This window comes from Canis lupus, chromosome 8 (genome assembly GCF_011100685.1).
Source record: "Canis lupus familiaris isolate Mischka breed German Shepherd chromosome 8, alternate assembly UU_Cfam_GSD_1.0, whole genome shotgun sequence".
NCBI lineage: Eukaryota > Metazoa > Chordata > Mammalia > Carnivora > Canidae > Canis > Canis lupus.
Genome location: NC_049229.1, coordinates 10,555,881 through 10,570,382, shown reverse-complemented (window position 1 = coordinate 10,570,382; position 14,502 = coordinate 10,555,881). Strand labels below are relative to the sequence as shown.

Below are 14,502 nucleotides of genomic sequence, written 5' to 3'. Positions count from 1 at the left end.
GTTTATACGATCCCACCATCAGTCATCCTGATTTGCTTCATTTTTATCTTTAGCTTCTCCTCTTATGGGTGCTCAGAGTTTCCCCAATTTGACTACACCTGGTACTACATCAACAGTGACAATGTCAACATCCAGTGTGACTAGCAGCAGCAATGTGGCCACAGCAACAACAGTCCTATCAGTTGGTCAGTCCTTAAGTAATACTTTAACTACTAGCCTCACATCCACCTCCAGTGAGAGTGACACAGGTCAGGAAGCTGAATATTCCTTGTATGGTAAGTGATAGTTTAAAATATTTAGGTATTTGTAAAGTGATGCTTTACCATGTTTTCCTGCTATGTGGTTTTTAACTGTCAATTAGAAAATAATTATCTCCTATTAAAGATACGTCATCTTCATATAAGAAGAAAAAACTCAGCGTGTGGGGGACTATTAAATTATCTGATCATAAGCAGACATCTAGGAACTTTTGTGTCTTCCTTTTCTACCCTGTGCACACTAATGACATTTTATTGGAAAAATCCTAATAACAAAGATATTTGACACTTTTATCAGAGAAGAATAGAAGTGTAAGAGATTAATAAGCTTTGTAAAGTTATATTCTTTGTATACTATAATGTAAGAGGAAAAACACTCCCCACGTATCTCCTCTATATTCTCAACACTATTCACAGAATGCTTCACTGCTGGCACCACTGACTGGCAAATGTTTGTGAATTTTTCCCACACCGAGCAGTTTTCAGACACAAGGTGGGTGTCATACAGTTTAACTTAGTTACTCAATTATGGCACTATTACTACCTGGAGATAAAGTTACATCCCGTAAGTAAAGGCCTCAGTTCTATGATACTATCTCCCCTTCAGATGCTAATTGAAAGTCATCTGTGTTACAGACTGGGTATAAATTGGTGGCTTCCATGACCCTTTCTTCTTGTTCGATTAATTTGCTAGAATTGCTCACAGGACTCAGGAAAACATTTTATTTACTAGATTTTAGTTAGCCTTTACTTAGAAAAAGGATATAACTTGGAAACAGCCAAATGGAAGAGATGTGTAGGGTGAGGTCTGGAAGGTCCCAAGCACAGGAGTTTGTCCTTTTGGAGTTTGGGGACCCTACCAGCCTGGAAGCCCTACAGGCTTCATGACTTAAGCACAGTTGATTAAATTATTGGCCGTTGGTGATTAAACTCTGTGTGTGGCCCCTCTTCTTTCCCCAAAAAGGAGTTATCTTTCCAGATAGCTCCTTTCTCTTCTCTTTTCTTTTCTTTTTTTTCTTTTCTTTTCTCTTTTCTTTTCTTTCTATTTTATTTATTCATTCATTCATTCATTCATTCATTCATTCATTCATTCATGGAAGACACAGAGAGAGGCAGAGAGAGACACATGCAGAGGAGAAGTAGGTTCCAGGCAGGAATCCTGATGTGGGACTCAATCCCGGGACTCCAGGCTCATGCCCTGGGCCAAAGGCAGACACTCAACCGCTGAGCCACCCAGGCATCCCCAGATAGCTCCTTTCACTCAGTACATTGTGAAATTATCTTCACATTGTTTGATGGATTTCTATGGTGCTTGACTATGTGATCATTATTTAATAAATTCTCCATTTTGGACATTTAAAAGAAGTAATTGCTGAATTGCCTTTCAAAAATGTTGCGCTTCCATCATTATTATAGAATATCCTTTACCATGCATACATACATACATACAACCTTGATGCCACTGCCTGTTCTTTTTAAAAATTGAATTTGTTAATTTCAAATACAAGAACATTTATTTATATGAAGATATATGTATGTACATATATATACATATCTATATGTTTTTAAAGATTTTATTTATTTGAGAGAGAGAGAGATAGAGCGTGAGCTGGGGGAATGGCAGAGGGATAGGGAGAGGCAGACTCCCTGCTGAGCAGGGAGCCTGATGTGAGGTTTAGTCCCAGGGTCCTGGGATCATGACCTGAACTGAAGGCAGACGCTTAACCAACTGAACCACCCAGGTGCTTCTGAAGATGTATTTTAAGTACTATTTTATGTAAATCCTAACTTTAATGTATTTTCTTTTTTTTCTCTAAAGTGTCCTTTCCTATTCCAAGCCAAAAATTGGATCTGGCGTTCTGTGGTTTTAGGAGAATGATTATATTTCTCTGTGTCTACCTTGTCTGTTAAATATGTGTGTAGCAAAGTAATGATGATGATGATGACAAAATAATGTAAATCCATTGAATAAGCTGTATTCTACTCTGGTTTTTCTCATGGAGCCCCTCTGCCCCTCCCTACTGATTTGTTACGTGTTAATTTCCAGCTTTATTGATCATGTGAAAGTTAAAAAGGTTGTGGGTATGCTAGTAGGAAAGAATATTAAGGAGTTAGGGCTACCGGTTGCCTTTTAAAAACTATTGTTAGATGATTGCAATTTCCTTTTTTACATTTCTAAATGTAGAGGATTCTTTAAGGGTGCTGCTGTGAAGGATCAGAGTAACATCTGTCTTATAAAATAATTTCTCTATATGCAGACTTTTACTATGTTAGGTTTTGAGGGATGTGATTCTGTGATATGGTCAAATTTATGAAATAAGGAGCTATTTAAATGTTCTTACACTCAATAAAGAGAAGATGATAAGTAAAAAAAAAGCCTTTGACTTCAGTGAATTACAACATATGAGAGATGAAATTTCATTATCTAAAGTCAAAATAAAAAAAAAAAAGTCAAAATTTCCTTTGAAAGTAAGCCAAAAGCGGAATTGATTTTGTGTGTGTGTGTGTACACTACGACATCATGTTCTTGAGCCACCACTCCTAAATTGCAGGATGGCATCTTGCATGAGTTAGAGGTAACATATTTTATCAAATTTAAGATGTCATTAATTATAATTATTTTATGTCACTAAGGAAAAAATGTTGCCAATTTAGCCATGACTTGCCATTGCGTATAAGACACACTCTGATTCCAGAATATTAAAGTCTTAAAAAAAAAAATACATACCTTAGAAACTAATTGAATATAGTATCAGGCCTCTTTGTTCTACTAGCTGTCCATAAAAGGTATTGAATTTTAGTCCTGTGTAATTATTACTGTATTTGGTTCAGAGATTTGCAGATAAAAGATTCTACCAAGTAATTATAAATTGTCTTCTGAATGTTCTTTTGGAATATAGAGTATGTCTTTTTATCCACAGAAGGTTTTTTTCTTTCCTATCCAGTAAAACCTTCTCCTGTTTTAGTCCCATTATTACTTTTCGTTTTCTGTTCTTGTGCAGAATAGCTTGTCAGCATCTTCATTATGTGGGATTGTGTTTATCTGACACACATTTCTTTGGGGAAAGAGGGAATATGGATAACATGACAGATGGTACATACATTACTCCATAGTAAACAGGCAGTGTCCTTAAGTAGTTGTTACCATTAACCTGCCAGGTCACATAGCTAAACCTAGTCTCTCTGATTGACTTTATTCATTCTGTCTTTGCCTTTATGCGATCTTTTATAGTTTATATATTCTTTTGTTAGTTGTTTTTGGTTTTGCTTTTTTGGGGGGGGGGGCGGAGGGAAAGAGTGAGAAAGAATCTTCATGCCCCACATGGAGCCCAACATGGGACCTACTGAAATCATGACCTGAGCCAAAATTAAGAGTCTGATGCTTAATTGAGCCACCCAGGCACCCCTCTTTTGTTTACTTTTTAAATGCCTCTCTCCCCTGTAAGCTCCATGGGGGCTCAGACCATGTCTGTTTTGTTTACGACTGTATATACCTGGTGCCTAACACAGTTCTTGGCACATAGGTACTCAGTAGATATTTGCTGACAAAATGAATGACTCCTAAGTGTTCTTTTCACACCATGTTATGCTTCCTATGGTTTATGCAGACAGTGATAATAGGATTGTTATTTTTATACCTAGCCCTTATTGTTGATGGTTTATATTATGCTTTTGTAGACTTGGATTTAGTTTATGGTCATCCTTTATCTTGTGTTGTTTTCTACCATGCTTGTGACCAACATTACTCATTTTGTGTTTGTGGTGGTGGAAGAAGGGTGGCATCACTCTGTGTAGTCTTGAATTTTACCTTTGTTTTGTAAAAGCAGTATGTGGTTACCTTGTAATGCTTTATTGTGTTGAGAGTAAGATTGTTGGTTTTATTTCCTAGATTTCCTGGATAGCTGCCGTGCCAGTACTCTATTAGCTGAGCTAGATGATGATGAAGACTTGCCTGAGCCAGATGAGGAAGATGATGAGAATGAAGATGACAATCAAGAGGACCAAGAATACGAGGAGGTTATGGTAGAGAGAGTGTCTCCCATTCTCTTAACTAACATAAGATGTTAAAAATTGAAATGAAGAGAGGAAAAGCAAAGTCCTGGTTAAACTTTGAAATGGGGAAATACAGCACAGTTAGGAAAACGTGGTCAATTAAGAAAAGTATTTTTTTTTTTTAAGAAAAGTATTTTTAATCTGAACATTTGTGATTCTCCTTTAAGAGAAATAAATTAAAGAAAAAAAATAAATTGGTTCTATTTGGAAAATACTAAAATATCACATGCTGATGTTTTGAGAGGTTTAAAAGTGTAAAGAACTCACTGATCCTAAAGAATATAATTTCATGGTTCTTACACAATAATTAAACTGTTTTTGTACATGCTGTTATGCGGGCAGTATTTCTATATTATTTCATCTGTCTTTACAGCTATGAGGTAGAGGCATAGAAAAAATAATGTGTCCAAATTAATCAATCGATTAAGTACAAAAATGGGTACCCAAGCTTAGAAGGTATGATCCAGAACTCTTAATGTTTAACTATTCTGATTGTCTTCAGACTGAACTTTCGCCTGAGAATACCCTTTATTGTAACTTGTATATTTTTTATTTCTCTTTATAAAATGTTACTAGATTTTTAAAAATGTCCTAAGTTGGTTTTTAATAGGGTGAAGGACTCCTAAGGTATACTCCTAAGTATATCTTAACTTTAAAACAGATTTACCACACACACACACACAAAAAAAAAAACAGATTTACCATAGCATATGTCTTGTGAAGGTCAGTAAATGATGCATGGTGAATATATAAAGCATTCAGTTTATAAGGTTTCTGAAGGTGGCTAATGAACATGAAGTATTTTAATGATAGTTTTGATAATAGGGTTTGATAGTTTCAGGTTTGAGCAAAATGGGGAGATATGTATATGTGTGTATATATATGTGTATATATATATATATTTGAGATATATGTCAAATAATTAGATATGTCTCTTCACGTTTTCTTATTTCAGATTCTGAGACGTCCATCCCTGCAGCGTCGAGCTGGCTCTCGCTCTGACGTAACACACCACGCTGTCACCTCGCAGCTACCACAAGTTCCTGCTGGAGCAGGGAGCCGACCTATTGGGGAACAGGTAATATCTTAATGTTTATCTTCCCTACAGTGTGTTTTTCTTCCTCTCACAGTAAAGCATCAACCAAAATGCCTAGAAAAATATATAGGGGTTAAGGTTGGGATGGGAAACTACCAGATTGAGTTAACAAAAAGAAATTACTCTTACTGCTTGGGTTCTGTATTCAAGAAAGAGTCCATAATTGCTCTGGCATAAGGCATAAAGCTGTTTCTTACTTGAAAGCCCATTATCTTGGCCCTTGGATAACAGTGAACATTTATTAAAATGATTAATTACTGTTAACCAAGATTTACAGTTTTCAGTAATAGTAGTGGAGATACTAGTCTACTAGCTTAACATTTATTGATCATTAATTCAGTTAATTAACCATTAATTAAATCCTAGCCATTATTTTTAATACTTTACATGTATTAGCTAATTCAATCCTTTTCAACAACCTTTTAAGAGTTATTAGCCCTAATTTTCAGATGAAGTGACCTTGCTATAGGTCACACAGAAGTTTTGGATCTAGGACTAAAACCCAAACATTCTGGCTATACAGCTATCATATGTCCATTTGATTTATTACACAGGTTAATTTTAATTAAGTGTTCAAAATATGAGGGTTATGTGTGTGCATACAAGTACATACATAATTGTTATTTATTACATCAGACATTTAATAAAGTTCGTTGATCTCTTTTTTTTATTGATAGCAAAAGTGAAGGAGAGAAGAAAATATCACTTTTAAAAACTTTCATTATGGAAATTTTCAAACCTGCCGGAAATAGAATAATGCAGTGAATCCCCGGAGTCCATCATCTGACTGTAATAGTTACCAACACTTTGTCAAACAAGAGGATTTATTTTGCCCCATAGTTACTTAAAACAACTTCTAAACATTATATTTTGTATGTAATTCAGTATGTAATAAAATTTATGCTTTTAGAAAAGCAACTTATTTAAAAATAATTATAAGTTCATAGGTTCACAGGAAGTTGGCAAGATAGTAGAGCAGTCTTGTGCCCTTTGCCCAATTTCTTCCAATGGTTATGCCTTACCTAACAACAGTCAAAATCAGGAAATTAACATTGGGACAGTGTATGTATATGGTTCTTTGTCGTTTTATTGTGTGTGGATTAGTGTAGCCACCACTAAGGTAGTAAGCTTAAATCATTAAGAAATGTATGTGCCCATCCATACACGTTTATGTTGGCTCATTTTGTGCATAAGAAATATGGCTAAATAAGGAAGTGTAATAGCTATATAGAGAAGTATTTAACATACCTTATTTTAAAGATAGCACATCACTTTTGCAATAATGAAAAGTTTTATCTTTATTTGTATGTGGAATTGTAACAGGAAGAAGAGGAGTATGAAACAAAAGGAGGACGTCGGAGAACATGGGATGATGATTATGTGCTCAAGCGGCAGTTTTCTGCTTTGGTTCCTGCTTTTGATCCTAGACCTGGTCGTACTAATGTCCAGCAGACGACTGATCTAGAGATTCCACCCCCAGGTACTGTGTATTTTAGTTTTGTGATTTAATTTGAAAAGATACTGGGATGCCTGGGTGGCTCAGTGGTTGAGCAGGTATCTGCCTTTGGCTCAGGGTGTGATCCCTGGTCTGGGGATAGAGTCCTGCATAGGGCTGCCTGTGGGGAGCCTGCTTCTCCCTCTGCCTGTGTCTCTGCCTCTCTCTATGTGTCTTTCATGAAGAAATAAATAAAATCTTTAATAATAATTTGAACAGATAGCAAATCAGATAGTTGTATGTAATTAGGAAAGGAAGTGGCTACTTATATATGCAGGTTATAATAAACGTTTTCAGGAGAAAAACCTAAATACCAGCCACAAGTCCTTAAAAAAATGCAGACTGTTTTTAAAGAAGCAAATTACAGTGCTTTAAAAACACTGTGTTTTGTATTTGTTTTATTTTAAAGGAAGGCTCATTTAAAGATAGATAATTTGTATTCTGTATTCTACTGGATCAGAATTGCTATGGATTGTTCCTATTCTACTTTGACAGTGGAAAGTTGTATAGTAGTTTGATTTATGGTCTCCAATTAGCCTGGTAACTCTTTTTCTTACAACTCTTTTTTGGTTGTAGTAGCACACTAATGATCTCCCAAAGGTGTTTAGGTCCTAACCTCCACAGTCTGGGAATAGGTTACCTTAACATGACAAAAGAGATTTTGCAGATGAGATTAAATCAAGGATTTTGAGATGGGAGAATTATCCTGGATCAGCCTGGTACGCCCAGTGTAATCACTAGTGTTCCATAAAAGGAATACCAGAGGGGGGCGCCTGAGTGGCGCAGTTGGTTGAGCATCAGACTCTGTTTCAGCTCAGGTCACGATCTTGGGGTCATAACAATGAGAGCCCTGAGTCAGACTCTGCTCAGGGTGGAGTCTGTTTGAGACTCTGTCTCCCTTTCCCTTGGCCCTTCCCTCTCTGCACTCAGGGTCTCTCTCTCCTAAAATAAGTAAATAAATCTTAAAAAAAAAAAAAAGTTTAAGAGGACTACAAGAGGATCTGAGACTGAGAAGGAGATTTGACAACAGGAAGTAGAGATCACAGTGATGAGGGGCCATGAACTGTGGAATATGGGCAGCCTCTAGATGCTAGAAAAGGCAAGTAAATTCTTTCTTGGAGCATCCAGAAAGAGCAAAGCCCTGCCATCCTATTTAAGGTTTCTCACTTCTGGAACTGGTTGTTTTAAACCAACCAGTTTATGATAATTTGTTAGAACAGCAATAGGATGCTAATACACTGAGCAAATCATTTAATTTATGTAAACCTGAATTTTCTCATCTCTTACATGGAGAAAATAATCGTTTCTGTTCAATGAAGTAGTTAAAAGTTTTAAATGAGGTAAAAAAAATATAAAGTCCTTAGCATGGTACCTAATACATGCCTCAATAATTGTCAGCTATAGTAATTGGTATATTATCTTTAAGGAAGACTTAAATGTTGATTAGTGTGGAATGTGTTTTTTACTTGATAGAATGCTGTCTGTTAAATAAGGAAGTAGGTGTGCTTCATAGTATGATGTTCTGTGGTGAGGTTGCATATAGGCTGAATCAAGGTCTTTCAAGATCCTTTAAAAATAAAAATCTATGGTAGGGAATATAAATAGGTAAAAGTTTTCTATAGTGCTCTTTGGCAATGTATTTATTACTACTAGAAATCTATACTAAAGAAATATTGTCTCTGCACCCAGATTTATATACATTGATGACTACAGAAGTATTATTTATATCATCAGAAAAGTGGAAATGACCTTCATTTTGTATCATAGGGATATAATTCGGTTAACATTTAATGGAATGTCATGCAGTGAATAAAGTAATACTTTAGAAGATTATATCGTGATATGAGGAAAAAATTCCTGAGCTAATGAAAAAAAAAGGGTACACCACCAAAAACACTATATACCTAATTGTTTGTGTGTGTGTTTGTATGTTTACCTCACAATCTACTTATTCAGGGTGAGCAAAAGATTGATAATTCATTGACCAGAGTCTGTGGTTTTCTCTGAATGTAGAATTATGAATACTTTTAGTGTTTTCATAAGTCTAAAATGTTTCTGAAATATTCATACTGTTAGCACATGTTTTCTTAAAATGAGAGATCCTTATCAAATTCATAAATTCTGCTTTAGTGCTAGGTCTTTAAGTAGCCTAGATGTATTCTTTCCATTTTTAAACAAATAGTTGAGGCCAGGAGTCTTGTAAGGAGCTGACGTCTTTAGTTAATATATATAACAGAATAATATAATACTGTAACAGAAGAATTTAACAGAAAAATATACAGAAGAATTAACAGAATATAACAAGAATTTAGATTGCATGTAGCTTTGTCTCCCAGTGCAGTGTTTTTTTATGGAGTGCTTGTTAAAGTGTGATTGTTTTTGATGTCTTCCATATTTTTAGGAACGCCTCATTCAGAGCTCTTAGAAGAAGTGGAATGCACTCCATCACCTCGATTAGCCCTCACTTTGAAAGTAACAGGTCTTGGAACAACTCGTGAAGTTGAATTACCACTCACTAATTTCAGATCAACCATTTTTTACTATGTACAAAAATTGCTTCAATTGTCCTGTAATGGCAATGTGAAATCAGATAAACTTAGGCGTATTTGGGAGCCAACATACACGTAAGAGATTTTAATTTAATGTTTTAAGTAGATATTTTCATGATACATGGGCCAAGAAGCATTGTATTTCTGTATTTTTTACTGTAGAAGCAAAATATTTGGTTCTTATTCTCTTGATTTACAACACTGGATAAGAGCATTTCTGACTCATGATGTAGATTGGTTTACGGTTTCAACTGGAAGTAACTTTAGAAATAAACTAGACTAGTATCTTATGTAATAATTGTTGAACTCTTTGGGATTGTATATGAAGTACTAAATATTTTCAAATATTTATTTGTTTTGGGACTTGCGAGTTAAGCCTACCCCTCTTTGTTCATTCATTCATTAGGCAAATAATTAATAATCACCTTGGGCACATTTAACATTTTGGTGCCTCATTCTGTTAATCTGTAAAATGAGAGTGGTTGTGAGGAATCAATGAATTAATATATGTAAAGTGTTTTCAGTATCATCTGGGTGTTTACTATTACTTATAATAATTAATTTAATATAATTTAATATAAATAAAATTTTAATTATCCTTCTGTAAATTTTACTTTTTTCTGATGTTCTCTTAACATCATTGATAAATTTATATAATGTCTAATAAAGTGATCTACATCCTTTTGAGATAGAACAGAAGGCTTATCATGGTATTCTCCCCACTTTGTTCAGTTATTGGAGTTTCAAATTTGATCTCCACTGCCTAATGTGAACATAAGGGCTCCTGGTCCTTGTATTCGTATCCTTTTTTTCTATCTAGACACATTAGCAAACCATTTTCTCATCTCTTTTTATTTTTATAAGAATAAATGAAAGTTGTAACACATGATATAGTGTATTGCTTCATATCTTTAAAAGTTCTAGGTTTGATGTGTACATTCTTTGCAATTCCCCTAAATTTATAAATAATAACTTTTTTAGGAATATGATTTCTGCTACTTTCCCTTGTGTTTAACAAACTGATTTTTTAAAAAAAAATATTGTCCCTGGGTTTAATGTTTAAGCATGTGGCTAATGAATGACATCATCATATTTTTTAAAAACTTAAAGCCTTATTGGAAATAACCACAAATCATTTGATTTATGAATTAATGAGAATAATATCTTCATATTTAGAATCATGTACAGAGAAATGAAGGATTCTGACAAAGAGAAGGAAAATGGAAAAATGGTAAGTTATATTTAAATGGATCTTCTTGAAAAAAAGGGAAAAGATAAAAACTAATACTTTTAATTGAACGTTTGAGGGGAAAAAAAAACACTAACATGGAACTCTTTAGATGAGGTTAAGTGCATGATTTTAAAGCTCCCTTATATAATGCATGTGAAACAGCATAGACTTTTAATCAGGAAAGGCCAACATTTGGTTTTTCCTATTGTAGGGTTGTTGGTCTATAGAGCATGTGGAACAGTACCTTGGCACTGATGAATTACCAAAGAATGACTTGATAACCTACCTGCAGAAGAATGCAGACGCCGCTTTCCTGCGCCACTGGAAATTAACTGGCACTAATAAAAGTATTAGGAAAAACAGAAATTGTTCTCAGCTCATAGCTGCATATAAGGTATATATTGGCATCAAAACACAATTGGGAATGGCTTTGTGCTTTGTTTGCAGCTTTTAAAGAGTCATAAGAAAAAAGAGGTTCATTGGGACATGTTTAAAAAATGAAGTTAAATTAACATTGTTAATATGCCAAGTACTAAAATTTCAAATATGATTTGTGGTATTGGATCTAAGTACATTGTTTTAACTGTGGCTTATGGTGGGTTATAGTTTATAACTATAGTTATAGTTATATTTGGGAATTCTATTGGTTTAGAACACATTGATTTTCAACTTGAGTAATACTGTTTTTATTTTAAAGGCAGTTCTTTGAAAAATTTAGGCATTTTCAAATACTTACAGGATGATACATTGCTTTTCTCAAAAATGTGATTAATGGCTAGTTTTACTAATTGTTTCCATAGGATTTTTGTGAGCATGGAACAAAGTCTGGATTAAACCAGGGGGCCATTTCTACTCTTCAAAGTAGTGATATTCTTAATTTGGCAAAAGAACAGCCTCAGGCCAAAGCTGGCAATGGACAGAATTCTTGTGGAGTAGAAGATGTCCTTCAGCTTCTGCGTATTCTCTATATAGTTGCAAGTGATCCTTATTCAAGAATATCCCAAGAAGGTCTGTAAGAATCTTTGTTTCATTTCTGTAGCATTTTAAAAAGGAAATTAGTTTATATTTTTATTAATTTTATTAATTTTACAGAAGGTGATGAGCAGCCTCAGTTTACTTTTCCACCAGATGAATTCACTAGCAAAAAAATCACAACAAAAATTTTGCAGCAGATTGAGGTAATAAAATCACATAGTCAAACTCTTTAGTCTGTAACTTTTGGACTTTCAAAGTATTTTCTCTTCTTCCTTTTCTCTTTCCCACCATTTCTACTGTTAATCTCTGATTCAGTGATGTAGGCCATGTGGCCCACTGCATTAATTTCTTTAATTACTTTTGAGAACTGACTCCTTTTTAAATAACTGCCTGAAGACATTGTTATTTGTTAATTTGTAGGAACCATTGGCCTTGGCAAGTGGAGCTCTACCAGACTGGTGTGAACAGTTAACCAGCAAGTGTCCTTTTCTAATACCATTTGAAACTAGACAGCTGTATTTCACGTGTACAGCATTTGGTGCATCAAGGTAGGAAGTTTGCCTTTTTATATTTTTTAATGTTATATAAGCTCAAAATGTACAAATATACTTCTGTCAAGACTGATAGAAGGAATATATTATCCTGTTTTCTTATGAAGAGTTGTCAGTGTTTAAACATTTTTTTGTTGTTTCCAGTTGGATATATGCTCTTCTACAGTTGACCCTTAAACAGTGGTGTTGGGGTTAGGGACACCAACCCTCCTCCCTGCAAAGTTGAAAATTATATTTAAAGATTTTAGGGGATCCCTGGGTGGCGCAGCGGTTTAGCGCCTGCCTTTGGCCCAGGGCGCGATCCTGGAAGACCCGGGATCGCATCCCACGTCGGGCTCCCGGTGCATGGAGCCTGCTTCTCCCTCTGCCTGTGTCTCTGCTTCTCTCTCTCTCTGTAACTATCATAAATAAATAAAGATTTAAAAAAAAACCACATTTATTAAAAAAAAAAAAAAAAGATTTTATTTGAGAGAGGGAACACAAGCAGGAGGGGGAACAGCAGGCAGAGGGAGAGGGAGAGGCAGGCTCCCCACTAAGCAAGGAGCTCAACGCAAGGCTTAATCTCAGGATCCTGAGATCATGACCTGAGCTGAAGGCAGATGCTTAACCGACTGAGCCACCCAGATGCCTTGAAAATCATACTTAAAAAGTGTATAGCTTTTGGTTCCCAAAAACTTTACTAATAGCCTCCTGCTGACTGGAAGTCTTACTGATAGCATAAACAGTCAGTTAACATGTATTTTGTATGTTATGTGTATTATATACTGTATTCTTAGAATGAAATAAGCTAGAGAAAAGAAAATTAAAAAAAAGATTTTATTTATTCATGAGAGATACAGAGAGAGAGGCAAAGACACAGGCAGAGAGAGAAGCAATCTCCATGCAGGGAGCCAATGCGGAATTCTATCCCAGAACTCCAGGATCTTGCTCTGAGCCAAAAGCAGATGCTCAACCGCCGAGCCACCCAGGCATCCCAAGAAAGAAAATGTTAAGAAAATCACAAGGAAGGAAGAAGAAAAATTTATAGTACTACATTTATTTTGAAAATCCTCAAAAATAAAATAAAATATAAAAAGTAAAAAATCCCACATATACATAGATCCATGTAGGTCATGCTTGTTATTCAAGGGTCAACTGTATTTTTTTTTTAATAATGAATTTATTTTTTATTGGTGTTCACTTTGCCAACATACAGAATAACATCCAGTGCTCATCCCTTCAAGTGCCCCCATCAGTGCCTGTCACCCATTCACCCCTACCCCCCGCCCTCCTCCCCTTCCACCACCCCTAGTTCGTTTCCCAGAGTTAGGAGTCTCTATGTTCTGTCTAAGGGTCAACTGTATTATATTTTTTATCAGCATTTATTGTACAATTTCTTTTTTTCTTTTTCAAAGGTAGAAGGGGAAGGGGCAGAGGGAGGAGGCAGAATCTTGAGCAGGCTCCATGCCTAGCGCAGAGCCCGACCTCACAACCCTGCGATCATGATCTTAGCTGAAATCAAGAGTCAGACGCTTGAGTGACTGAGCCATTCTGGTGCCCCTTCTGTATAGTTTCTTAAGCAGCTTACATAAAGTATTAGTTGCTGATATTCCTGGGAATGTCAGATTAACTGCTTGTAAATATATTTGATAACATTGAAAGTTTCCTTCCTTCTGGCCATCATTTTTTTTTTATTGTCTTCTGACATACTACGTATTTTACTTATTTTTTCTGTCTCCTTCCAGTAGATGAAAGTTTCATGAGGGCAGGAATTTCTGGCAGTTTTGTTCACTGATCTAGCTGTAGTTCCTAAAGCATTGCACATTGTAGGTATTCAGTAAATATTTTTTGAATGGTGGAATAGCCACAGTACTTTCAAAATTGATGTAAAAAGATTATAATTTAAAATGGATCTGTTGGGGATCCCTGGGTGGCGCAGCGGTTTAGCGCCTGCCTGTGGCCCAGGGCGCGATCCTGGAGACCCGGAATCGAATCCCACATCAGGCTCCCGGTGCATGGAGCCTGCTTCTCCCTCTGCCTATGTCTCTGCCTCTCTCTCTCTCTCTCTCTGACTATCATAAATAAATAAAAATTAAAAAAATAAAAATAAAAAAAATAAATAAAATGGAGCTGTTGGCTTCACTTTTAAGTTATGCTATTTACAAATCATTTGTACATGTGGAACTATAGGCCTGTTGTCATAAATGGCATTGGTTATGGTTTCTGTTATAGATAAGGAAATTCTCAGAGTACATAGCTGATTGACCTGAGATTACCAAAAAATTACAACACATGTGAGAGCAAATCTTTCATCAT

General features: G+C 35.4%; 1 protein-coding gene across 5 annotated transcripts in view; it reads left to right on the top strand.

The window, feature by feature from the left end:
* HECTD1 (HECT domain E3 ubiquitin protein ligase 1) overlaps window positions 1-14,502 on the top strand; it is a 93,644-nt gene that overhangs the window by 68,157 nt on the left and 10,985 nt on the right. For 3 of the 5 annotated variants that reach the window (XM_038544397.1, XM_038544395.1, XM_038544399.1), the window contains 10 exons: window positions 54-275; window positions 4,147-4,280; window positions 5,266-5,388; window positions 6,730-6,886; window positions 9,303-9,525; window positions 10,627-10,681; window positions 10,893-11,075; window positions 11,482-11,689; window positions 11,774-11,859; window positions 12,077-12,204. In XM_038544397.1, coding sequence (XP_038400325.1) covers window positions 54-275; window positions 4,147-4,280; window positions 5,266-5,388; window positions 6,730-6,886; window positions 9,303-9,525; window positions 10,627-10,681; window positions 10,893-11,075; window positions 11,482-11,689; window positions 11,774-11,859; window positions 12,077-12,204 — 1,519 coding nt within the window. The remainder of the gene's footprint in view (window positions 1-53; window positions 276-4,146; window positions 4,281-5,265; window positions 5,389-6,729; window positions 6,887-9,302; window positions 9,526-10,626; window positions 10,682-10,892; window positions 11,076-11,481; window positions 11,690-11,773; window positions 11,860-12,076; window positions 12,205-14,502) is intronic. The other 2 variants (XM_038544396.1, XM_038544398.1) reach the window with 2 other exon arrangements.